We start from the raw sequence: 25,848 nt of genomic DNA on the forward strand, positions 1-25,848 counted from the left end.
AAAAAACGTACCCATGGATGGGGAACTCCGGAGTACGCACTAGCAACGTCCAGAAGCCAGACAAGTGGGATAGTCAGCTTATCCTCAGTCCTTTATAAATCTGGTCTACAATTTCAAATAAACCAGGTCAATCAAGGAGACCCATTACTTTTCGGTTAATGCTATGAAAGATCAGGAAGTTGGGGGGCGTGGCCACGGAGGCGACTAAGATGGCCGCCTTTGCTTGAAGCTCCGCTGTCCGGGCGGATCACGCACGACATCCTGAGGGCCTGAGGCTTAGTTGAACCCGCTCTCCTTCACCATCCTGCAGCCGTGGCAATTTGCCGCCGATTGACACCGGACTTGGGCTTGGGGGTGCCCGGAGGGGGCCATACCGGCGGAGGAGCGGACCGCCACCCCACCGGCGACCGCTCTCCCTGCGCCTGGATCTCTGGTGAGTTTCGCGCCGGGGCGCTGCGCCTGCTGTCCGGGGTCCGCTTTGGGCGCCTGGGGCCTGTGCTCGTCTGTCGGGTCCCGGCCGGGGGGATTGTCGGCGCTGGCTCTGTGGTTCCGGACCGCGCGCAGCATCGGGCCTAGTGCGCGGGCCGGAGCCGGGGGCTGGAGTTGTGGTTGCCCTGGGCGGGGACCGGGGGGCTACTGGGTGCCGGGAGAGGACGCCTGGGCGGGGGTGGGCGGCCTTCGGTGCGGGGCTGCCGCGGGACTGAGCGGCCCCGCCTTACCCCCTCTGGAGGTCCCCCTAGGACAGTCAACAGCGTGCAGCGGGGCGTGGAGTGAACGCTCGGCAGCCCAATAGCCCTGGTCCGCCATCTTCTCTGGTGGTTCCGCCGATGCGCGGCGATCACGATACCATCCAGCCACGACCTCAGAGCCCTTCAGCGCAGTTGGCGGACAGTCATGGCCCAGTCGCCTGGTCAGTAGCGGTGTACTGGTTGCCTACTCCCCTGGACACTGGCCACCCATTTTGCCCTGCCTGACAAAGCCTTTACACTGCAAGACCTCCGAGCGCATTGAAGGACAGTTGCCACACTACCCTACTGGCCTGGCTCACCCGCGATAGAACAGATCAATTGCCCCCCGCCTAGCTCATTTGCTGCAGCACGCGGCTGGAGGACCCTTGGCCGACATGGGGAAGAGGGTCCCCAATCAGCGTAAGCTCAGCTTCGATAAGACCCCTCTGCTGAGCAATGACAACACTATTGGCACCTCATCAGAAGCGGTGCCCCCTACCCAGCTGGACAACGCCACTACAATGGTCGCGACCATGATGTCCGAGATGAGGGCTGGGTTTAAGGCACTAGACCAGTGGTTCCCAAACTTTTTTGTCCCGTGGCTCCCTTGTCCAAATTGGCAGTTGGCCATGGCTCCCCACCTTTTTTTTACCCGCGCACCGGGGTGCCGCAGCGCACCCTTTGGGAACCACTGGTCTACATGAAGAATCAAGCCTAGACATGATGGATTCAGAGAGTAGCCATCACTATCATAAAACTTTATTTGCATTCACAAAGATCTTATAAAGTACATGTCAATGCCTACAACACCATCATAGAGAAGTATAAAGCACTCTCACTAAAAGTAACCAGGCTAGGGAAAGGCTCAAGGAGCTCTGTGGCGTTACAAGAAGTTTACGTGGGGTGGGCTCTGATCATGGGCGTCCGCAGAAATGTTTCCAGGGGGCGCAAATTTTTAACTTCACCATCATCCCCCTTGCACCCTTCTCCCCTCTGCCTTACACCCTTCTCCCCTCCCCCTTGCACCCTTCCCCCCTCTGCCTTGCACCCTTCTCCCCTCTGCCTTGAACCCTTCTCCCCTCCCCCTTGCACCCTTCTCCCCTCCCCCTTGCACCCTTCCCCCCTCTGCCTTGCACCCTTCTCCCCCTCTGCCTTGAACCCTTCTCCCCTCCATCTTGCACCCTTCTACCCCCTCTGTCTTGCACCCTTCTACCCCCTCTGTCTTGCACCTTTCTTCGCTCTGCCTTGCACCTTTCTTCGCTCTGCCTTGCACCCTTCTCCGCTCTACCTTACACACTTCCCCCCTCTGCCTTGCACCCTTCCCCCCTCTGCCTTGCACCCTTCCCCCTCTGCCTTGCACCCTTCCCCCTCTGCCTTGCACCCTTCTCCCCTCTGCCTTGCACCCTGCTTTCCTCTCCGCCTTGCTCCCTTGCACCCTTCTCCCCCTCCGCCTTGCACCCTTCTCCCCCTCCGCCTTGCACCCTTCTCCCCCTCCGCCTTGCACCCTTCTCCCCCTCCGCCTTGCACCCTTCTCCCCTCTGCCTTGCACCCTTCTCCCCTCTGCCTTGCACCCTTCTCCCCTCTGCCTTGCACCCTTCTCCCCTCTGCCTTGCACCCTTCTCCCCTCTGCCTTGCACCCTTCTCCCCTCTGCCTTGCACCCTTCTACCCCCTCTGCCTTGCACCCTTCTACCCCCTCTGCCTTGCACCCTTCTACCCCCTCTGCCTTGCACCATTCTCCCCTCTGCCTTGCACCATTCTCCCCTCTGCCTTGCACCCTTCTCCCCTCTGCCTTGCACCCTTCTCCCCTCTGCCTTGCACCCTTCTCCCCTCTGCCTTGCACCCTTCTCCCCTCTGCCTTGCACCCTTCTCCCCTCTGCCTTGCACCCTTCTCCCCTCTGCCTTGCACCCTTCTCCCCTCTGCCTTGCACCCTTCTACTCCCTCTGCCTTGCACCCTTCTACTCCCTCTGCCTTGCACCCTTCTACCCCCTCTGCCTTGCACCCTTCTCCCCTCTGCCTTGAACCATTCTCCCCTCTGCCTTGAACCATTCTCCCCTCTGCCTTGCACCCTTCTCCTACTCCGCCTTGCACCCTTCTCCCCTCTGCCTTGCACCCTTCTCCCCTCTGCCTTGCACCCTTCTCCCCTCTGCCTTGCACCCTTCTACTCCCTCTGCCTCGCACCCTTCTACCCCCTCTGCCTTGCACCCTTCTCCCCTCTGCCTTGAACCATTCTCCCCTCTGCCTTGAACCATTCTCCCCTCTGCCTTGCACCCTTCTCCTACTCCGCCTTGCACCCTTCTCCCCTCTGCCTTGCACCATTCTCCCCTCTGCCTTGCACCCTTCTCGCCTCTGCCTTGCACATTTCTCCCCTCTGCCTTGCACCCTTCTCGCCTCTGCCTTGCACCCTTCTCCCACTCCGCCTTGTACCCTTCTCTACCTTGCATCCTTCTCCCCTCTGCCTTGCACCCTTCTCCCCCACAAAGGACTCACTGGCGATCCAGGGGGGGCAAGTAATCCCCCTTGCCCCCCCCTCTGCAGACGCCCATGGCTCTGATGAGCCCAAGATGGCTCACCAGATCCCATATACCCAGTGTTTTAAGTGGGCTGGGTCCCTATCAAGCTCTCCATTTTTGCCTTCAGCCTCAAGATTAAAAAAAAATCTTAACTCTGTAGCAGTCACTTCACTGCCTTTGAGGTAACTCCAAAGAGACTCGTTATAGTTCTTTCAGTCTCATCATAAGGTTTCTAATGAAAAATAATAATAATAGTTTTTAAGTAAATCGTCGTGGAAGAATAAACGATACGCCCATCTCTGAAAGAGTTGTTTGTCTTCAAGGAAAAATGTCACTTGCTGATTCCCGTTTCACCACTAATGAAGGACGTGTCTCTCAGTAAATGTATTTGTCAGAGACCTGCAGGTGTCTCATGGCGCTCAAAAAACAATCCTTCACTTGTGAGGGGGTGGGCCGGGGGGGGGGGGGGGGGGGGGGGATGAGCTATCCCCAAGGAAGGGCTACAATAAAATAAACTAACATACCCGAGACCCCCAGGACCCTGCCCTGCTCAACTCCCATCCTAATACTTTACACTGGCCCTGGGGGTGCTTTCTCCCACCGGAGTCTAAACATCCAGTCATAGGCTCAAGATGGTATGACATAGCATTGAGGGCCCCGAACAGTGGTTAGGGACACGTTTCACCATCAGACATTCATTTCACGGGTCACCAGGAGAGGATGTGGCTAAACGACTAGAGCGGCTAATTTTAAAGCTGGGGAACTGGGTTCGAGTCTCGGCAGGGATGCGCAACACCGTGTGATTCTGGGCAAATCATTAATCTCCCCGTGCCTACAAATGAATGTGTCCGTCTGTAACGCAACTGGTGCTAATGTAAAGTGCTCTGATGCCTTCGGATGGAGTTCGCGCCTTAGGAGTGACCACTCATCTGGGCCCATTAGCAGTAATTACAGTCCCCCACCCCCAGACATTGCCAGCACGATGGACCTCCCTTCCTACAGATTTACGACCCCCCCCCATCAGCACCCCCATTTCAGGACAGAGCTAGGCGCTCTTCTAACAAACAGGCTCATGTCCTCCACAGTGCCTGGGTGTCCACAATTCTATTTTTTTTTACCTTTTATATTAGGATCCAAACTGAGGTTCACGTTCTCATGACCTGCATTGTATGCAAAACTAAGTATCTGTACAATTTGATGTATCATTTATTGTTTAAAAGTTATTTAGATTTTACTTGATTTTCTCTGTCCCAGGAAACGAGTCAGCACAATGTTTAAACATATCTTTAAGTCGTCTCACAGCATAACAAACATATTGATACTGATAATCATGCAGTCTTATGTCTTGCTCACGTACTACCATTGTTTTGATCTCTATGTCTAATCTGTAAAATTTGTGAAGCGCTCTGTGCCTTCGGGTCAAGTTCGCGCTATATAAAACTCCACAAATTAGTGCTCCATTTCTCTTCGAAGACTTTCTCTCTCTCACTCCCTATTTTTGTCCTGATCTCTGTTTTTCTGTGTCGTTGCCTCTCTGTCACACTTACCTATCTCTTGGTGCCTTTGTCTTTTTATTTTCCATCTCTCTCTCTCCTTCTTATGTGCGCTCACTCTCACAGTTACACGTTAAGTGTGTGTCTCACTCCTGTCAAAGCCGAGCCCGCCGAATGACGGACGACTGAGGGATGTTGGTCGCAATTTCCCACAGTGTGCCCGCGGCGCCCCTGGCACCTCATTACGGCGCACCAGGGAGCCGCGGCGCACAGTTTGGGAACCACAGCACTAGACAATAGATTCGATACGCTGGAACAAAAACTTGCTGACATGGGATCCAGAGTACAAGCCCATGACCACCGCCTGGACGTGGCCGAAGCCCGCATTTCTGATATTAAGGACGCGGACACTAAAACGCTGAAACGTCTTGAGCGAGTGGAGAAGATCTTGAAAGAGGTGGCCATAAAAAATGAGGACTTGGAGGCGCGTGGACGACGCAACAACATTCGCATTTTGGGTGTGGCGGAATCGACCCAAACCGGCCGGATGGATGTTTTCGTGGAAAAACTTCTCATTGACCTATTTGGAAGGGACCAGTTTACTCCGGGATTTGTGGTGGAGAGAGCTCACCGTTCCCTTGGGCCGCGTCCACAGCAGGGCCTACCACCACGTCCTATCATCGCCAGGATTATGAATTTCAGAGACCGAGACGCAGCCCTGCGTGCCGCCCGGGAGAAAGGTGAGATAAGGTGGCAAGGCGATTCACTATCATTATACCCTGACTTCACCGCCATGGTCCAGGAGGCACTACGGAAATACACTGGGGTCAAGGCTACCCTGCGAAACCTGGGCCTGAAATATGGTATTCTTTACCCCGCACGCCTCAGGGTGGAAGTGGCTGGCAGGGCCCGCGTCTTCGAATCCCCATCGGAGGTGCAAGACTTTTGTCACAACTACAAGGCCAAGCGTTCCCAGAACTCAACCAGCTCCAGGGCACCGTCACCAGCGCAGGGAGGAACTCAACAAAGCGTGGATTTGTTCACGGACACTGGTCATGGCTGACACCAGTGCTCTTCAGCATGCTTCTCCTTACATATGTTGGGCCGCTGACATTAATGCTGGGGACTCACTAGATTGAATGCTAAGCAATAGTGCTTTGATTGCCCGGATGTCGTGGCGTCATCACCCCCCCTGGCGGCCGCCGTTATGCTTGGGGAATTTCTTGTTTTCTTCGTCATGGAGGTTTCCGTTGCAAATACGCTTCAACTGTTACTGCTGTTCTATTTTACCTCCTCGCAGGGTGGGATAGTCCTCTTTGTGTTTTGTAAGAGGTTGGGTGGAGGGTGGGAACGGGGTTTTGTTGGGTTTTGGTTTGTTTGCAGGTGTCCACAATCTATGCAATTAATGTCTTGGTACTAAACTGCTCATGCTATTGGTCATTTAGCCCTACTTTGCTCCCATGGCTGCATTAGGATTACATTCGGGCCCCTCGGAGTTGTCTATGATGACCTGGAATGTTAGGGGTTTGAACAACAACAAAAAGAGTAAACAGGTGTTGAACTATATAGACAGGCATAAAATAGCCATTGTCTTCCTGCAGGAGACTCATTTGACCACCGACTCAGCCACTAGGGTGGCCAGAAACTGGGGCACACACAAGCGACTACCATTTAAACTACATCACACTGTACTCGACAGGGATGGCAGATACGTCATTGTTACGGGTAACTTAATGGGGCACAGGACCACGCTCGTTGGGATATATGGCTCTAATACCGATGCTCCCACTTTCTTCAATGATCTGCAGGTACAATTGTTAAACTCAGACCCAGGCCTCATACTGATTGGCGGTGATTTTAATCTGCTTCTCGATCCTTCAAGAGACAGCACGGCAGCCACCGCGGATGCAAGACCCCAGTCTCGCCCAGTCCTGCGTGACATCTGTGCACACTTCTCCCTAGTAGACATTGAGGCGTTGTTACACACTTCCACACCGGCTTACTCACACTACTCTGGGTTTCATGACACGTGGACCAGAATCGATTATTGGCTGATATCCCCGGAGGTGGTTGGGTGGGTAACGGACCTGCTTACACTTCCACGCACGCTATCAGATCATTCTCCAATAGTTCTTCGGTTGAGGTTCCCGCGAGAGGGGGGCTATGAAAGGAAGTGGCGTTTCCCTGGTAAGGCTTTACTGGATCCAGTTTTCACGGAAGACCTTAGAGAGGCCATAGTCGACTATTTTGAATTGAACACGGGCACGGTGGACACCTGGGCTGTCCTCTGGGAGGGTTTTAAGGCAACCATCAGGGGTGTATGCATCGCTAAACACACGGGAATGCTACACGAGGTGCGCGCTGCCCTCTCTCGCATAGAGCGCGACATAGCGGCGCTGGACACTGCACAGCTTCAACAGCACACAGAGGAGAGGGAGCGCAGGCGCTTACAACTGATGGTGGAGTTTAGGGAGGAGGCAGAACGAGAGCTCTGTTTTTTGACCAGATCATACACGGCCAGACAGTATGGGGAGGGTGACAGACCGGGCAGGCTATTAGCACACCTACTCCGTCCCGTGCACTCCTCTTCCTATATCACTGAACTTAGAGGGCCGACGGGAGATACATTACGCACCACGCCTGAGATCTGCGCCGCTTTTCTATCCTATTACACCACACTCTACACCTCTAGATTGACGGACGACACTGCTGAGCGAGGAGATTATCTGAATGAGATTGCAAAGGTGTATCTGGATAAATGGCTGATTGATTTTTTGGCGGATCCCATAACGGCGGATAGTGTAGAGGAGGCCATTGACTCCATGAAGAGTTCTAAGGCCCCTGGGCTGGATGGGTTTTCAGCCGACTTCTACAAAGCTTATAAAGATCTGCTGTTCCCCTGCTTGGTGGAGATGTATGCCGAAGCACTTGAAACTGGTTGTCTACCCCCCCGGTTATTGTGTTATTACCTAAGCCGGGCAAAGACGCTGTACTCTGTGAATCTTACCGCCCCCACTGTCCCTCCTAAATCTGGACTATAAGAACTTAGCGAAAGTTCTCGCCATTTGCCTCTCGCTCCTGATGGAATCCATAGTTTCTCCTGTCCAATAGGGCTTTATCCCACACCGCTCCACCTCCCTCAACCTCCGCACCCTATTCTCTGTCTTGCACCGGGTAGACCCAGATACACCGGCGGCGGCGATTCTTTTGGATGCCGAAAAGGCGTTTGACTCCTTAGAGTGGCCTTTTCTGATGTCTGTGATGCGCCGCATGGGACTCCCAGAATGCTTTGTCAACACAGTTGAATTACTATATACTCTTCCCATGGCTCGACTGTGCTTAAATGGTACACTCACTGCCCAGTTCCGACTGGCGCGCGGTACGAGGCAGGGTTGCCCCCTGTCCCCACTGCTGTATATTCTGGCAATGGACCCCTTGGTCCGTCATTTCCAGGAAAGGCACTTACACCGCGGCCTTCAATTTCGCACCGGCCCACTTTTGGTCCAGTTATATGCGGACGATACTATCCTCTATGTCAGGCAACCCCAGACCTACCTGGAACCCTTGCTTTTGGAAATCACCCGATTTGGCAAATTCTCTGGGCTTCGGATTAACTGGCACAAGTCAGTCATATTCCCGCTTACGCCCAGTACTGTTGAATGGCCCAATTCTTTCCCCCTTGCGTGGTGCCGGGATTCCGTGAGATACTTAGGCATCCATATACACTTGGAGACAGAATCCATTGTCAGGTTGAATTATGGTACTGCGCTGACGACACTAGAGGGGCAGGTTGAAAGATGGAATAGACTCCCACTGTCCATGGCCGGCCGCGTTGCTATCATTAAAATGATAGTATTGCCGAGGTTTCTATACTTATTCAACAATATACCTATTCCCCTCACCAAAGTTTTCTTCACGCAGCTCCGCTCTTCCCTCCTGAAACTGGTATGGGGTAACAAGACCCCGCGTGTGGCTTGGCACGTGTTAACGCTCCCATATGAACGGGGGGGATTGGGCGTCCCTGACTTTTATCTTTATTTTCTGGTGGCGCAGTGCACATACGCATACCTGTGGTTTCACCCTGACGCTAGGATCCCATACTTGAAACCAGAGGCGGACTTGGTACTGCCGGGTTCATTATCTACCACACTCCCGTCGGGCTTCCCTAGAGACCCGAAAAACATCAGGCCGGTCTCGGCGACGTGCTGGGCATGGGGGAGACTGGGCCGCCTGGTAAGCCTCCCACAGTTGTATTCCCCGGCCTTCCCGTTGCCGAACGCCTCCTGGCTCCCGACCACTGGAGAAACGGTGGAAGACAAACATTGACCAAGTTCCATATAACCTCTATCGGGGATTTATTCCCGGAAGGTCATGCCTTCACACTGACGGAGGACCACAGTTTCACGGAGAGGAAGTTCATGGACTCTTTTGTCCTTGCCAGACAGCGCTCCCTGCTACGCGCCTCATTCGCCTCGTTCCCCCTCCCCCCGAGGAAATGACACCCCTCACTTTTATCATACAGCACCCTTCGGGCTCTCATTTGGTCTCTAAGTTGTATCGAATGTGCTGCGACCTCCTCCCCTCTCAAGATCAGGTGGTCCGTGCTGCTTGGGAAACAGACTTAGGGTACGCCATCTCGGATGACCAATGGCAGTGGTGCTGTAGAGCGACACAAAACGTTTCTATTAATGCCAAACACAAACTTTTACATTTCAAGTTTCTACGTAGGCTGTATTTCACACCAGCGCGGCTCCACAGGATAGACCCCTGAAGACCTCACACCTATCCCAAATGCGGAGGCCCATTCGCTGACTTCGCTCACCTATCGTGGACCTGCCCTAGGTTGACTGACTATTGGTCCCGAGTACACAACACTCTTAGCACAATGCTGCACTTGACTTTGGCCCCAATCCCGGAGATCGCTCTCTTGGGATATGTAGCTGAATTTCCGAAGTCAATACGCAGACTGGCGGCACTGGGTTTTTTACTAGCAAAACGAGAAGTTGCGCTACGATGGTGCGACCGACGCCCCCCACTGCACAGCTCTTGGCTTCGGAGCATGGCACACTGCAATCTAAACAGTACCGAATACTCAGACATGGTCCCTGCCGCATCCAGACCGATCGACATCTGGGGCCCATACCGCGAATATTTAGCAGGCACCATTGAGAATAGTCAACACACCCCTACACCTGCGATGGCTCCGGAGGGTATCGGTTGAGGGCTGGGGGGATACCCGAGGGTGATTCATTTGACACATACATACTTTCTGAGATTTCCCCGCCCCGCCCCCCCCCCCCCTTCGACTGGGCGCCCTATCGAACTGAGGCATTGCGACCTGTGCATACGCGAATGGAACGCTGGGGGGTGATGTTGCCTTGCGTGCTCGAGGTGTGTATGTCCCCTAACTGTGGACCTCTACCCCTGCTTTGACTGCACAAATTGAGTAAGTTTGAAGGATTGTACACTTAATGATTGAGACTAGAGTGACACCTTATGAGACGTCATTTTATATTACATTTGTATACTTCTCTTTATTTTTGTGTTTCTTTTGTGAAAAGTTATACCTACATTTTGAGTATGTTTATGCATATAACTCTTTAAAATGGTTCTACTGTGATACCGTGTCTGATATGTTTTGCGCACGATACATAGCACGTAACAAATATTATTGCCAAACGCCACCGGGCCTCCGGGCTGTCGGTAACGAGGCTGTGTCAATCTGTTACTATCTTCTTATCGCCACAACTGACATGCTGCCGGCCCCTGGGTTGTAGGCGCGAAAGCGGTGTATTGTGTGAAAGATGCAATAAACAGTTAAACTAAAAAAAAAAACTAAAAAAAAAAAAAGATCAGGAAGTTGTCATGGAGGAGCTCTCCAGAGCAAACTCTGCTATTTCCACATGATGATTGTCACAGGATCTCCTCCACAGTTTGCGATGTTACATTTGGCAGAAGGAGTAGTTTCTGTCCTGTAACTCCAGTTCTGTAGTAGGGGTATCTCTGTTATAGTCATAATCTAGTGAATAGTCCCGCCCATGTGCGCGGACCCCGGAGCAATCAAAAATAATCTCTTAAATTGTCCAAACATGCAGAACTGCACAGACACTTAAGAGAGAATTTAAAGACAGATAATGCAGCCTATATCCACAGGCTACACTGTCCAGTACTTCGACTAGAAATTCCACCAAAAGTCCACAAACAGCACAGCCTGTCCAGGGTTTTCTTACAGAGAAAACCTTGCCTGTAACAGCAAAACCCTCTGGAATGATAGAGAGGAAGAAGTGGACAGACAAGCCCCATAGGCTGCCATTATGTGGCTCAAAACAGGATACTGTGCCTTTAAGAGAACTTTCCAGAAGCCTCACAGTATCCCAGAATGCACTGCAGGTCCCTTCCACCTTCAGTTCTTTTTGAAGGCGTAACACGCCAGACCTGTAGTATTTCTTACATGAATATCTCTCTCCACCGGGGAGGAGGGCGGGCGCTTATGACTATAACAGAGATACCCCTACTACAGAACTGGAGTTACAGGACAGAAACTACTCCTTCTGTAGTAGGGGATCTCTGTGTATAGTCATAATCTAGTGAATAGAATGGCAAGCCCACCCCCACACCAATATTTACAACAAGGGGTGGTGATGGACAGAGTCTCTGAATTAAGCAGAATACTCTCACCCAGTCAAGAGATCAGGGCTAGATCCAACACCGTTTTTTAGCTCATTGCACCATCCCAGTTTCAGAACCTGGCTGTATGCAAATTAGTCTGTCCCTGGCCCAGTGCATCATGGGAACAGGGCAGACCAGACTACAAAAGCCAATTCTTACACTGGGAAGGAAACAAGCTTCCGGGGACCGGTTTCTGGCATTTCAGCCGTCTTCGGCCCGGCTTGCTTGAATCCTGATGGTGCAATGAGCAAGGGACTCACATCTGAGTATACCCTTCCACGCTTAGGGTGGACAAAAATATTTACAACAAGGGGTGGTGATGGACAGAGTCTCTGAATTAAGCAGAATACTCTCACCCAGTCAAGAGATCAGGGCTAGATCCAACACCGTTTTTTAGCTCATTGCACCATCCCAGTTTCAGAACCTGGCTGTATGCAAATTAGTCTGTCCCTGGCCCAGTGCATCATGGGAACAGGGCAGACCAGACTACAAAAGCCAATTCTTACACTGGGAAGGAAACAAGCTTCCGGGGACCGGTTTCTGGCATTTCAGCCGTCTTCGGCCCGGCTTGCTTGAATCCTGATGGTGCAATGAGCAAGGGACTCACATCTGAGTATACCCTTCCACGCTTAGGGTGGACAAAAATATTTACAACAAGGGGTGGTGATGGACAGAGTCTCTGAATTAAGCAGAATACTCTCACCCAGTCAAGAGATCAGGGCTAGATCCAACACCGTTTTTTAGCTCATTGCACCATCCCAGTTTCAGAACCTGGCTGTATGCAAATTAGTCTGTCCCTGGCCCAGTGCATCATGGGAACAGGGCAGACCAGACTACAAAAGCCAATTCTTACACTGGGAAGGAAACAAGCTTCCGGGGACCGGTTTCTGGCATTTCAGCCGTCTTCGGCCCGGCTTGCTTGAATCCTGATGGTGCAATGAGCAAGGGACTCACATCTGAGTATACCCTTCCACGCTTAGGGTGGACAAAAATATTTACAACAAGGGGTGGTGATGGACAGAGTCTCTGAATTAAGCAGAATACTCTCACCCAGTCAAGAGATCAGGGCTAGATCCAACACCGTTTTTTAGCTCATTGCACCATCCCAGTTTCAGAACCTGGCTGTATGCAAATTAGTCTGTCCCTGGCCCAGTGCATCATGGGAACAGGGCAGACCAGACTACAAAAGCCAATTCTTACACTGGGAAGGAAACAAGCTTCCGGGGACCGGTTTCTGGCATTTCAGCCGTCTTCGGCCCGGCTTGCTTGAATCCTGATGGTGCAATGAGCAAGGGACTCACATCTGAGTATACCCTTCCACGCTTAGGGTGGACAAAAATATTGTTCCCATGATGCACTGGGCCAGGGACAGACTAATTTGCATATAGCCAGGTTCTGAGCTGGGATGGGGCAGTGAGCTAAATAACGGTGATGGATCAAGCCCTGATCTTTGGACTGGGTAAGAGTGGTCTGCTTAATTCAGACACTCTGTTCATCACCACCCCCCTTTCTGAATCATTTTGTCCACCATAAGCGTGGAAGGGTATACTCAGACATGAGTCCCTTGCTCACTGCTCCATCAGGATTCAAGCAAGCCGGGCCGACGACGCCTGAAATGGCAGAAACCGGTCCCCGGAAGCTTGTCTCCTTTCTGGTGAAGAATTGGCTTGGTAGTTTGGTCTGCCCTGTTCCCATGATGCACTGGGCCAGGGACAGACTAATTTGCATATAGCCAGGTTCTGAGCTGGGATGGGGCAGTGAGCTAAATAACGGTGATGGATCAAGCCCTGATCTTTGGACTGGGTAAGAGTGGTCTGCTTAATTCAGACACTCTGTTCATCACCACCCCCCTTTCTGAATCATTTTGTCCACCATAAGCGTGGAAGGGTATACTCAGACATGAGTCCCTTGCTCACTGCTCCATCAGGATTCAAGCAAGCCGGGCCGACGACGCCTGAAATGGCAGAAACCGGTCCCCGGAAGCTTGTCTCCTTTCTGGTGAAGAATTGGCTTGGTAGTTTGGTCTGCCCTGTTCCCATGATGCACTGGGCCAGGGACAGACTAATTTGCATATAGCCAGGTTCTGAGCTGGGATGGGGCAGTGAGCTAAATAACGGTGATGGATCAAGCCCTGATCTTTGGACTGGGTAAGAGTGGTCTGCTTAATTCAGACACTCTGTTCATCACCACCCCCCTTTCTGAATCATCCCCACACCAAAGCGGCGGTGGAGAAATTAGAAATAACACCACTACTGTGCGAACAGATTTCGCAGCGAAGCCTGCCCAACCCGAACATCTGCCCTGGCAACAGTGTCCAGACAGTAATGCTCAACAAAGGTATGGACCGACTTCCAAGTGGCTGCCCTGCAGATACCTGCAAGCGGAACACTGCGGAGCAAAGCAGTCGTGGCAGCTTTGCCCCTGGTGGAATAAGCCTTAGGTTTACCCCCTAAGGTCTCATCAGCCTTTTGGTAACACAATTGTATACAGGACACAATCCACCTCAAGATGGACTGTTTAGAGGTAGCAAGACCGGTCCTGACTGATCCATAATTGATAAACAATTATTCTGACCTACGAATATCTTTGGTTTTATCCAGATAAAATTTCAACACCCTCCTAACATCCAGGGAACGCAGAGACCGGTCCGCTGGAGATGAAGGATCCTGAAAACTAGTAGGCAAAGTTATAGTCTGGTTAACAGGGAAGCCAGATATAACCTTCGGAAGAACTTTTAGGGTGAGTACGCAGAACAACCTTAGCAGCATGAAATACAGAATAAGGTTCCTGGCCACACAACGCCTGAATTTCCCTCACCCTGCGGGCCGATGTAATGGCCACGAGGAACGCCGCCTTCCAGGACAGGTGCTGCAATGAAGCCTTATGAATAGGTTCAAAAAGCCCCTTCATCCATCAGGACAGCACCACGTTCAATTCCCATGAAGGCGAAGGAAGCCGGACAGCAGGGAACACTGTCTTCGAGCCTTCCAAAAAAACACTTTGATCACAGGGACCTGAAAGAAGGAAGTCTGTGAAGGCCATGTCCTGTAGGCCGTCTGCGCAGCAAGATGAACCTCAATGCAATGGACATTAAGGCCAGATTGCGCCAGGTGTAGAAGATACGGAAGGATGACATCTTCCTTCTACGTCCGTAGGTCCTAGTCCTTGAACTTGCACCAGATGCAAAAACCTCTTCCACTTGTAAGCATAAGAAGTCCTAGTGGAAGGTCGCCTAGCCTCCTTCAGTATGTCCATACAAACTTCTGGTAGATTCAAATGGACATAACGCACTACTCAGGAGCCATGCCGCCAAACTCAAAGACGAGAGGTTGGGGTGCAACATCTGCCCCCCCGAACTTCGTGAGAAGATCCGGCCTGCACGGCAGCCGTATGTGAGGAAGGAGAGACCGGTGAAGCAGGTCCGTGAACCACCACTGCCTGGGCCATTCCAGGGCAATCAGGATCATCCGCGCCCTGGACTGGGACAGTTTGATGAGTACCACCGGAATCAGGGGAATGGGCGGAAAAGCGTACAGAAAGCTGTTCGACCAGTTAATCCATAACGCATACCCCAGCGTCCACTGCTGGTAGTACCCGGAGGCGAAGTCTCAGCATTTGCTGCTTTCGGCAGTGGAGAACAGATCTACGTCTGGAGACCCCCACCATGCGAAGACTTCTCCTAGTACTTCGTCGTTTATGACCCATTAGTGGACTTCCTGAATCAGTCTGCTCAGTGCGACTGTCCGAACCTTCTGCACACCTAGCAGAGGGGTAACCATGATCGTCAGTCCTCCGGCTAGAAGCCAGCGCCAGATCGCCTGCGCCTCCTGCGACAAGGCGATTCTCGAACCCCCCTACTTGGTGAGGCAATACATCGTGGGCGTATTGTCCGTCTGTACAAGCAGAGAGTTGGTCTGGAAGGACGTAAGAAACGCCTTCAGTGCCAAGCGAACAGTTCTGAGTTCCAGGAAATTGATGTGATACGTGGACTCCAACGGGGACCACGTTCCTTGTATCCGTAAGTCTCCGGAATGTGCCCCCCAGCCGTGGCGAGACGCATCCGTCACGATAGTGTGTGCGGGAATGTCCTTGTGAAAGGGAACCCCTCTGAGGAGATTCTCCGCCGAACACCACCACTTCAGAGACTGAAGCGCATGCAGAGACAGTCATATCCTGTCGTCCCAAGATCCATTCCTCTGATCCCACTGATCCTCCAAGCACTCCGCAAAGGTCTCATGTGCAGCCGCGCGTGTAGCGTGAGGAAGATACCAGAGGCCATCGACCCCAGTAGAGAAGACACCGTCCCCACTGTTGTAGATGGAGCGGTCATAAGAGCCTAAGCCTTCCGAAGGAGTGATAATCGTCTCTCCTCCGAAGGAGACACGCTTGCTGACAGCGTATCGATGGAGGCTCCCAAGTACTGTATGCACTGGTCCGAAAACGGGACAGCCTTGGACATGTTGAAGTGCAACCCCAGCATGTTCAAAAGAACGCACGTCTTCTGGAAGTGTGCTAGAGCTTCCGAGAAAGAGGAGGCCTTGATCAACCTATCGTCCAGGTCCAGGTAGACAAACACCTCGTTTATCCTCAGGTGTGCAGCTACCACCGTCATGCACTTCGAGAATGTTCTGGGCGCAGAGAGCAGCCCGACTGGCAGTACTGGGTACTGATAATGCTTGGCGCCGACTCGGAATCGCCGGAAGTACGCTCCTGTAGACCTATGATAGAGCCAATCTCCCTGTTGCAGCTGAGGAGAAAACCTGATGCAACGATAGCATGCGAAATTCCTCTCTGCGAATCCACTTGTTCGCTTGTCGCAAATCCAGAATGGACCTGAACTCTCTCTTGTCCTTCTTGCGAACCAGAGAGAACCGGGAGTACAGACCTCTTCCCCTTGAGACAGAGGCACGTCTCCTATCGCCCTTTTCCTGAACAGGATATCTGCCTCCGCCTGTAGCTCGCGCAGCTGAAACTGCGGGCTGACCGGAGGAATACCTGGAGAAGGGCTGATGAACCGAAGACTGACTTAGACCCGGCCGGCCTTTGTTCGCCGAGGAGCATCAAGCTCTCCCGCGTATGCGCACAATATACTTGTGAAGTATTAAAGGCGGCCCGGGACCACAGACAAACCCTTGGAGGAAAAACGCTGTTAGAAAGGGAAGGAGGCCTCAAGCCGGTCTCCACGCCCCAAACCTAGAGCCTTCCAAAAGTCTCGAGTCAGACTTATGCGGGCCACTCACTACCCCCATGGCAGCCCAAGGGTAGCCCAAAGAACGGGAGAGTAGAAGCACCCTGCTGAGCCGCAGGCTGCAGAGACGTCCGGCGAAAACAAGTATGGCAACGTAGGACAAACCCACAATACTTGGGGGTCGGCAGGAGAGAAAACTCTGCTCCGACACCGATGCTTAGAACTGAAACCATCAGGTCTCTTGTAAGGCTTCCCTTCTGTCTCTTGGCAGGGGAACCATAATTCGGTGAAGAAAACACCCCCACACAGGGATCCTACCACAACCGCCCAACAACCACGGGCCACAGCATGACGTCTACATGCCGCCACCCCTGCGACCAAGTCAGAAGTACATTAGAAGCCAGAACCTCCTGGCAGGTGGTAGCGGACCAAAGCTAAGTACCGCCAACCAGTTAAGAGTCGGAGAGGGACTCCCCGTACTCGAGGAAGACGCATCCCCGGCATCAAGGCACGGGGATTCGCAGACTGAGGGGCCAAAGGCCCCTGCCTAGCCGATGAGTAGGCATGCGAATACTCAAAACTAAGCAAAAAAGGACCAACGTCCCTCGCTTACACGTGGTGAGTAGCCACAGACTCCCCATCAGAAGGGTTCCTCGACGCCGATCAACTGCCCGGCGTCGTGAGTGGACGGTGCCGGGAACACAAAGTCCCCTCCTACGAAGAGAGGATCAACACGGAGCGAGGTCTGGAACAAGACCCAGGCCGCAAGCACCGGTAATTGTTCCGCGGCTGTAACCCATGACGTCGACTTTACTACGACGTCACCATCACTAAGACAGTGACTGTCTCTACGATAACCAACACTCCGACGTCAAAATGTCACCACGGTGTCAAACACCGAGACGCCGAGACATCCATAACCGTGACGTCTGGACCAAACGGAAGATAGCGGAGTCCAAGCGACCAACGCCCCAAAAGGAGCATCACTGTCCCATGACGTCGAGCATCACTGCTCCATGACGCCGAGCATCACTGCTCCATGACGTCGAGCATCACCGCTCCATGACGTCGAGCATCACCGCTCCATGACGTCGAGCATCACCGCTCCATGACGTCGAGCATCACCGCTCCATGACGTCGAGCATCACCGCTCCATGACGTCGAGCATCACCGCTCCATGACGTCGAGCATCACCGCTCCATGACGTCGAGCATACCTGCTCCATGACGTCGAGCATCACTGCTCCATGACGTCGAGCATCACTGCTCCATGACGTCGAGCATCACTGCTCCATGACGTCGAGCATCACTGCTCCATGACGTCGAGCATCACTTCTCCATGACGTCGAGCAACACTGCTCCATGACGTCGAGCAACACTGCTCCATGACGTCGAGCAACACTGCTCCATGACGTCGATCATCACTGCTCCATGACGTCGAGCATCACTGCTCCATGACGTCGAGCATCATTGCCCCATCGACGTCGAGACACGCCATCGACGTCGAGGCACTCCATCGACGTCGAGGCACGCCATCGACGTCGAGGCACTCCATCGACGTCGAGGCACTCCATCGACGTCGAGGCACTCCATCGACGTCGAGGCACTCCATCGACGTCGAGGCACTCCATCGACGTCGAGGCACTCCATCGACGTCGAGGCACTCCATCGACGTCGAGGCACTCCATCGACGTCGAGGCTTCGAGGCATCTCCACGACGCCGAGGCATCTCCATGACGCTCCACGTCCTCGAAGCCGACCGGCGCCTTTACCGGGGAGAACCCCAGAGGTTACAGCATGGGATTCGGTAGAGGACCCACCCTCTCCTTACCCAGAGGCTGAAGGTGCCTTCAAACCCCTCTGTACTAAACCTGGGAGCCAAAGCTTCCCAGAAAAGAAGTCACAGAGAAGACAGGTGTCAAAAGACACAGGCAAACACAGAATACAAACCTGTGAGCTTCAGCTTTGGCCTCTAGTACAGCTGCAGACAAAGCACTTGTCAAACTAGAAGTAGAATAAGACAAGAATACTGCAGAAATTCTGCCAAAAAAACACAGCAGAATGTAGATAAAGGCCAAAGACGTCGAGTGAAGCTGTAAAAATCCAAATTTATCACAAAAATAATATAGAAAAAGCTCAAAAAAGAAGAGCTAATGCTCCAGGGTCCTGCTAGCAGGAGCCGGAAAAAAGAACTGAAGGTGGAAGGGACCTGCAGTGCATTCTGGGATACTGTGAGGCTTCTGGAAAGTTCTCTTAAAGGCACAGTATCCTGTTTTGAGCCACATAATGGCAGCCTATGGGGCTTGTCTGTCCACTTCTTCCTCTCTATCATTCCAGAGGGTTTTGCTGTTACAGGCAAGGTTTTCTCTGTAAGAAAACCCTGGACAGGCTGTGCTGTTTGTGGACTTTTGGTGGAATTTCTAGTCGAAGTACTGGACAGTGTAGCCTGTGGATATAGGCTGCATTATCTGTCTTTAAATTCTCTCTTAAGTGTCTGTGCAGTTCTGCATGTTTGGACAACTTAAGAGATTATTTTTGATTGCTCCGGGGTCCGCGCACATGGGCGGGACTATTCACTAGATTATGACTATACACAGAGATCCCCTACTACAGAAATACTGAGTCCACACTGTTGGTGGAATGAGTGGATTCAATTTCAGACACCATCCCCTGAAGTGTGGATGGGTGGTGATCTGCAGTCCGCCCACAATTCAACTGCCATCGTCAGGGCCTGGGCTTGCACCTCCTTAGCCTGTTCTGCTGTAGGAGCCCCGTGGAATTCGACACACAAAGGCCGCAAGCCTTTCAGTACTTGTGCCACAGGGCTCTTGGTGTAAGCCGATGGTGTGCAGGCGAGGGCGGGCAGTGGTCTCATACCGGAGCTGCTCCACCCAAGCATCTCCTGGTTCTTTGAAGAAATAGCTAGTTTGTCTGACCGTTACTTTGAGCTTGGCTGCGAAGAGGAGGGAATAGCGAAGGCCAACCTGTTTCGATTTGTGCTTCACCCCCAGAAAGGAAGCCCTACAGCGCTGCACCAACATGGTATAGTCTGGGAAGCTAAACACTGGTGCATTTTCATTTTAGAGTGCTGCGATCGCCCTGGCCGCATGTAACAAGGTATTCTTATCCCTATAGTTCATGATATGAGTCACTAGGCCAGTGGGTGGGGCCCCAGCTGGCAGTCGTCACGCTGGTACATTGTGGGAACGCTCATTCAGGAAGTGCTACCTTCTACAACAACCAGGTCTCAAAGAACTGCACAGGATCGTCGCTTTCTGCCCCTTCTGGAAGGCCTACTATACGGATTTTATTCCGGCATGAGCCCCTATCGAATCCTCCGCTCGAGCCTCCATCTCCTGGACCTTCATTGTGAGGGAGCGAACCGGACCCTCAAGCTCCTTCATGGTCGGACAAATCTCTGATCTCATGCTCTGAGAGCGTGACGCAGTCCTCCAACTTTCATTAATCCTCTCTTAGTAGCCCCAATTCAATCGGTACTGTATCAACCCGGGTTTTGCAAATCTTGCCTTGTATCTGCCATAGCGGCAAGTATTTTTTAGCATTTGAGATCTGTGTGTGCTGCGGTCGACGAAACTGCCAGTGACAGGTCCTGGTCAGGGCCCCACACCATATCACGGTTCTACGTCCGCTGCTGCTGGGGCCCACTCCTCCTCGGTGCCCCATAACTAAGCTCTATCCATGAGCCAACGGAGATTGGCCCCTGTGTGCAAGGTCTGCTGCACTGAAAGTTGTAGCAAAACAGTCAATCAGCTGTGCTGGACCTGCCAGGCCCCCACACACATATGATCTAACCAATGGAGTAGCCTGAGCAGTCCCACAAAGCAAAGTAACCCCGTAGGAGCTACACCTCAGGTAATGTTTAAAGCTAGTGGATCATCTCAAAAGAGCCTCCTCAGGACTCCAATCCCACACACAATGTATCATCCACATGAAGCACTCAGTAAGACTGTATAGTAAGCCCAGTTAGTCCCGCTGTGGACCCGCCTCACCCCTTCCCTGCAATAAGAGGGGCACAAGCAGTCCCAACTTCACCCCTTCAGAATCACTCTTGCTGCACCAACAGAGGCTTTAAGGGGAGGCAAGATCTCCACTTACTCTCCTCCACCCGCCCCGTTCCGCAGTCAGGCACAACTCGGCCCTAGACGCCAGTCGAGCACAGTCTGCCACGCCCCGCCACTGCCAGGCCCCTGCCCGCTGCCGCCAACGCACACTGTGCCCCACAGACTCCGGATGTTCCTCACATACCTGCACACTTTAGTTGTACCTGTGAGAGAGCGCCCAGTCCACAATCTCCTGTGCTCAGATCCAGCTCAAGGGCGAGGCAAAAGAGGTGGGTCCCCTTCCCCACCCACAATCATGCAACCAATATGCAGGTCTCAGGGAACACTCTCAATAACTCCATGTGCGGTAGGTGTGCTTCTAGCACCTCCCACTTCGTCTCTCAGGCCTCCTGGACCAGTTCCTGTCACCCTGAGGCGCGTATCCACTATCGTGGCTGGGGGGACTGAAGAAGACGAAGGGAAGGGGAGGGGAGGGGGGGAAATGGTCTCCACTAGTCACCAACCCCCCATCACACGGTAGTACTCTCAATGGTGGGTCTCACAGTCCCCCTGTGTAAAATATAGATTGCCTCAGCCCTGTGCTCCCTCGTTCCATTCACAGTTCAACGCACTGCACTCAATCCATGAAGTGGGGAGGGGGAGAGGTATGCGGACTGTACTGGGATACCTCCGCTCCAGCTGGGCAGCGCTGGAGCATCTCACCAGGTGCTGCACACTACTCCACCTCTGGCACACCCAAGGCTTCCTTGTGGCCATAGGCTGCATAGGCCAGAATGAGCTCCTCCCACGTGGCAGCTTCTCTGTGCTCAGGAGACGCCATAGTAAAGGTATGATGGTGCCCTGCCAGCCTCTACACCCCGATTTATTCCCAGGAAGAGGTTCTCAGTCACTGAAAGCAGCTGGCTAATACGGATCTCGGCCTCGCAACAGACCGATCCTGAAACCAGTCCATCTTGCCTCAGCTGGCCATACCCCCTCAAGGATAATCAATTTAGCAACCTCTGCAAGGGTTAAGAGAAAAGAGGACCCTGTGTGTATTCTGACTGGAGACTTGCCAAAATATCTTTTCATACTATATACACACCTAAATAAATCTATTGCAAAAAAACCATAGAAGTTATCAATGGAATGAAAACCATACCTAAACTTAGACCCCTTATCAACAGGCAAACTATTTTCCCAGCTGAGAAAAGAGAATTATGTGCAAATGCACATTTTTACCACAATTACACACATGCATGTCTAAATGAATATCACTGGAAATCTTCAAAGGCCAAATTTCAATATTAACTTAATGGATTTTTGAGAACCCCAAAACAGCTGACGATCTCTAGCTTTCTCCAAAGTGTGTGAATCTTCCCCGTTAACTGTATTTCAAGATTGTGATTGACATTGTCCACAAAATATCTACACAGATGTATGTATGAAGTTCAATGCATTAGTTGTTTCTGTAAAAGATTGCTGTATGACATTTTAATGAAAATACAAACCTGACTTTTTCTTTATGACATTTAGCTAATGCTTTGCAGAGACTAGGATCAGGACACAGGTCGAGAGGAGATTGCCCTTTCTTATTACGAACAGTAAGGTCAGCTCCGTTGTGTGCAAGGAAGCAGGCAATAGACGCAGCACTCTTCTTCTCAGCTCCCTGAGTGCCAAGTCCCATGATTAACTAGAAGAAAGAAAACAAGGTCACATCATCACCATAACTTTTAAATAACGAATTTTAGTCCTATCTACATTATGCTACCACAGATAGGTTTGTAGATACAAAAGCAGCGTCTCAGTATTATCCAGTTTGTTGTACCCCGGCTATAGGCAATAGTTTGAGTGGGTCCGATTACTGATGCTTGCATATTTCACATGTTAAACCACACATTGCTGGCAGTCGTGCCAGCAGGCAATAACTCGAATTTAGCAACTGCGTTAATATGATCAGATAAAGATGAGTGACTGTTACCAGAACTCAAGGCCGACTTGATTAGCATGTCAAGGGAACAATGCAAAGTAGCAATGATGAGGATAACTTTGTAATTGTCAGCACAAACAAGTCACTCTTGCAACATCCACCAAAGCAAAATACACAGATGCACACAGTCTACATTAAACCACATAAAGTATCTACAATCACTGGCATAGCTACTTACCGTGTTCTTTGATGGCTCCCAGGCAGTATCTACCTTGCCCACATCTTGCATGTCTTGTAGCTGGCGAAGCTGGGATAATGTGTGGTGTCTAAGGGCTTCATGAAGGGGAGTATCTCCATCTTTGTCTTGAATGTCTAGTTTAGCACCAGCACGCACTAAAAGCTGCAATTAAAAAAAACAGATTTAAACAATATTCAGATATGTCTGCACAAAGGAAAGTAATGATTGTACCTGACCAAAAGAGATGCTAAAATATAGATAATTTTATTTAGAGACTGCCTTTAGATTTAAATTGCAGGGAAAATAGAAGATAAACCCACCAATGTATGCGAAATGCACATATTTTGGTCACTTAGCAACTCCTTGGCCAGACACACATGACAATGTTTGTTTTTACTACATCAATCGACAAATTCTTCAAACTCAACACTAGTTCACAACTTTTATTTCTCAGTACTCCCCAAATGCTGACCATTCCTATTCCTGGATGTACTCTGGTAAAGTTATCAGCATAAACCACATCAAAAGGGAACTGATTTCTTCCCCCAAACCACCTCAGTGGTACAAAATGAAACACTCAGTAAACTTTCTGCACCTTTTACAGACTGGCCTGTTTAACACTGTTTAACCAATGTATCACTAAAACCTCGGAAAGTACATTAATCAAAAGGTGTCATCCTAAGAAGCAGAGGGGGTGCAAACCATGAGGAACATATTATAGTACTTTCCGCTAAATGAGCATCCAGTAGTGTATGCAGTTTTTCACCACATTTATAAGACGTGGAACCTGCATGCTCTAGACCAAGAGAATCAAATTGCTCACTTGGTATGAGGTGCACTGGCTTTAAGTGGGGGAGGGAACGTGTTCAACGTTAAGCGGAGAGAAATTTGTACGTTTAACACTTCATGCAAATTAATATTAAATTGAGAGTAAGTGACTGTCGGACACTCTTTAATACTGATAAAGGATACCTCAAAAAAATTATGAGCATGCATTTTATATCTAACATACTGTAATTACAGTCAATGCAAGAAATGCCATATAAAAGGAGGAACACCATTGCTTGATCTACTCTACTACGAGTTCTAAGATTGTACTAATACCATTGTTACTGTAATACAGTATTGGGTTGTGTCTCCAACAAATGCACAGTACAACTTTTTACACAATGCTTATGCACCGATAAAAGACATAACCTCTTCTGCAAACTTAAAATACCGCTAAAAACTCTTCTGCAAACAGATTATTATTCCTTATTTTAATTTTTTAAAATACTAATGGATTAGCCTAATCAGACACTCCATGTACTCCTAATTTTTATTTTTCTACAACCATCTAGATTAATGCTTTGTGCAATTTTGAGACCCCGTTTTTAACACCCTCAAAACAAGACTTAACAGGAAAAAGCAAACTGATAATACATAAAAACTCTGATCTGAATTTCATTCTGCTCCCTCTAAAGTTGAAACCCCTGCCAATATTCTGGCTCCTTAAAGAAATTAAAGTTCTCTTTTCGAGTGTCGGAGTGAGCAACATCAGCGATAACCGTTCACTTAATATATTCAGGGACTCAGAGTGAAACAAATATGCTGGCCATGTCAGAATAAAAAGAAGTCTTTTTTCAACTAGTTAATGGTGTTCTTGCACTTCGTTCTACAAAAACTTGAATGAGATGCGATAACCCAACAGACAATTAACTAAATGTTATGGGAAAGACCTCTGCTGAGAAATTACATGTAGCAGGAGACCGATAGGAAGCATCTCTCAACAAGCACTTTCTACATGTGCCGGCATAACAGATTTCAATATACATACTGAAAACCAGCAAAACAGAGAAAACTTAAGAATACAAACTTAAAACATTAAATACTTCTAAGACTCCTGCAAGCATACAAAAACAACGAACAGCTATTGACAATTAACTCACAAAAATGAACTCAAAAATAGGAAATTTAATTGTCCAACCTAAAAAGTTCTTAGACAGCAAAAACTAAAACACTGCAGTAAGTTTCAAGAAAAAGTGGTTAGCACCCCTCTATAGTCACATTTAAAATGCACTAGCTGCCATGAATTCTACAATAAGATAAGAGATATGCTAATTTTACTTTTAGCACTTCCATAGAACCATATATTGCATCAGGATTGGTCGGAGGCCACATTTTTTTAACTCTCATGTGGCGTTTTGGTTTTCAACTTTAGAAGACAGAACAATCTTCATAGCATTAGAATGAAGGAAAAAGCAGTATAAAACAAAACAGAGCAGGTGGTATCAGAACATTTCATAGGATTCTCAAAACAATGGATATATGTATTATATCTTGTTAAATATTGGAGATACTTACAGAAGGATATCTGCATACACTAATACAGGCAAAATAGAACACCAAGGATCCCCATGTTGTGGTCAACATAATAAATAAGCATTTTCGCTCTTAATAATTCTTGCATTTTCTACTACAATTGAGAAGGTCAAACTTTTTATAATAATGTAAAACGTCTTACCCTAACAATCTGCGTATGCTGGCGTTCAACAGCAAGATGAAGAGCAGTTTGCTGGTTAACATTCTGGACATCCAGGTTAGCACTTCCCTGAAAAACAAAACTTTTTTTTAAATACAGATCGATGTATGTACTTCATATCAAACCAAATATGTTCCATTCAAGACCGAAGTGGCTTTTCTTTGCAAGCGTAATTATTATGACTATCCAGGACTCCGTAAAATACTGGTAACAAATTTGCATAACCAATAGGTTTCGCCTATCCAAGAGATTTTGACTTTGCCAATATGTTTTTAGCCAAGTTGTACACCAGCGTGGCTGCTGCTCGGCATTGCTAAAAGCTAGTGGGGTAAAAGAGTAAGGCATGGAGGGTAGGGTCATAAAGTGGACTGTCAGGGAGTAGAGTGGAGTTTTATGGAGTGCCGTAGTGAGTCGTAGAGTAGATTGGTAAGGAGTTGAGTGGCGTAGAGTGTTGTGGAGTGTCATTGAGGAAGTGGAACGCTATAGAGTATCGTAGAGTGAAAAAGAGT

At 50.3% G+C, this 25,848-nt stretch overlaps 1 protein-coding gene across 1 annotated transcript in view; it reads right to left on the minus strand.

Moving 5' to 3' along the window:
- The window catches only part of MIB1 (MIB E3 ubiquitin protein ligase 1), a 347,133-nt gene that overhangs the window by 84,688 nt on the left and 236,597 nt on the right, over positions 1 to 25,848 (minus strand). The window contains exons 14-16 of the mRNA XM_078687432.1: positions 25,322 to 25,408; positions 22,819 to 22,980; positions 22,162 to 22,343 (exon numbers count right to left, since the gene is read on the minus strand). Of these exons, the coding sequence (XP_078543558.1) occupies positions 22,162 to 22,343; positions 22,819 to 22,980; positions 25,322 to 25,408 (431 nt within the window). The remainder of the gene's footprint in view (positions 1 to 22,161; positions 22,344 to 22,818; positions 22,981 to 25,321; positions 25,409 to 25,848) is intronic.

Source organism: Lissotriton helveticus, chromosome 4_1, assembly GCF_964261635.1.
Source record: "Lissotriton helveticus chromosome 4_1, aLisHel1.1, whole genome shotgun sequence".
In the NCBI taxonomy this organism is placed as follows: domain Eukaryota; kingdom Metazoa; phylum Chordata; class Amphibia; order Caudata; family Salamandridae; genus Lissotriton; species Lissotriton helveticus.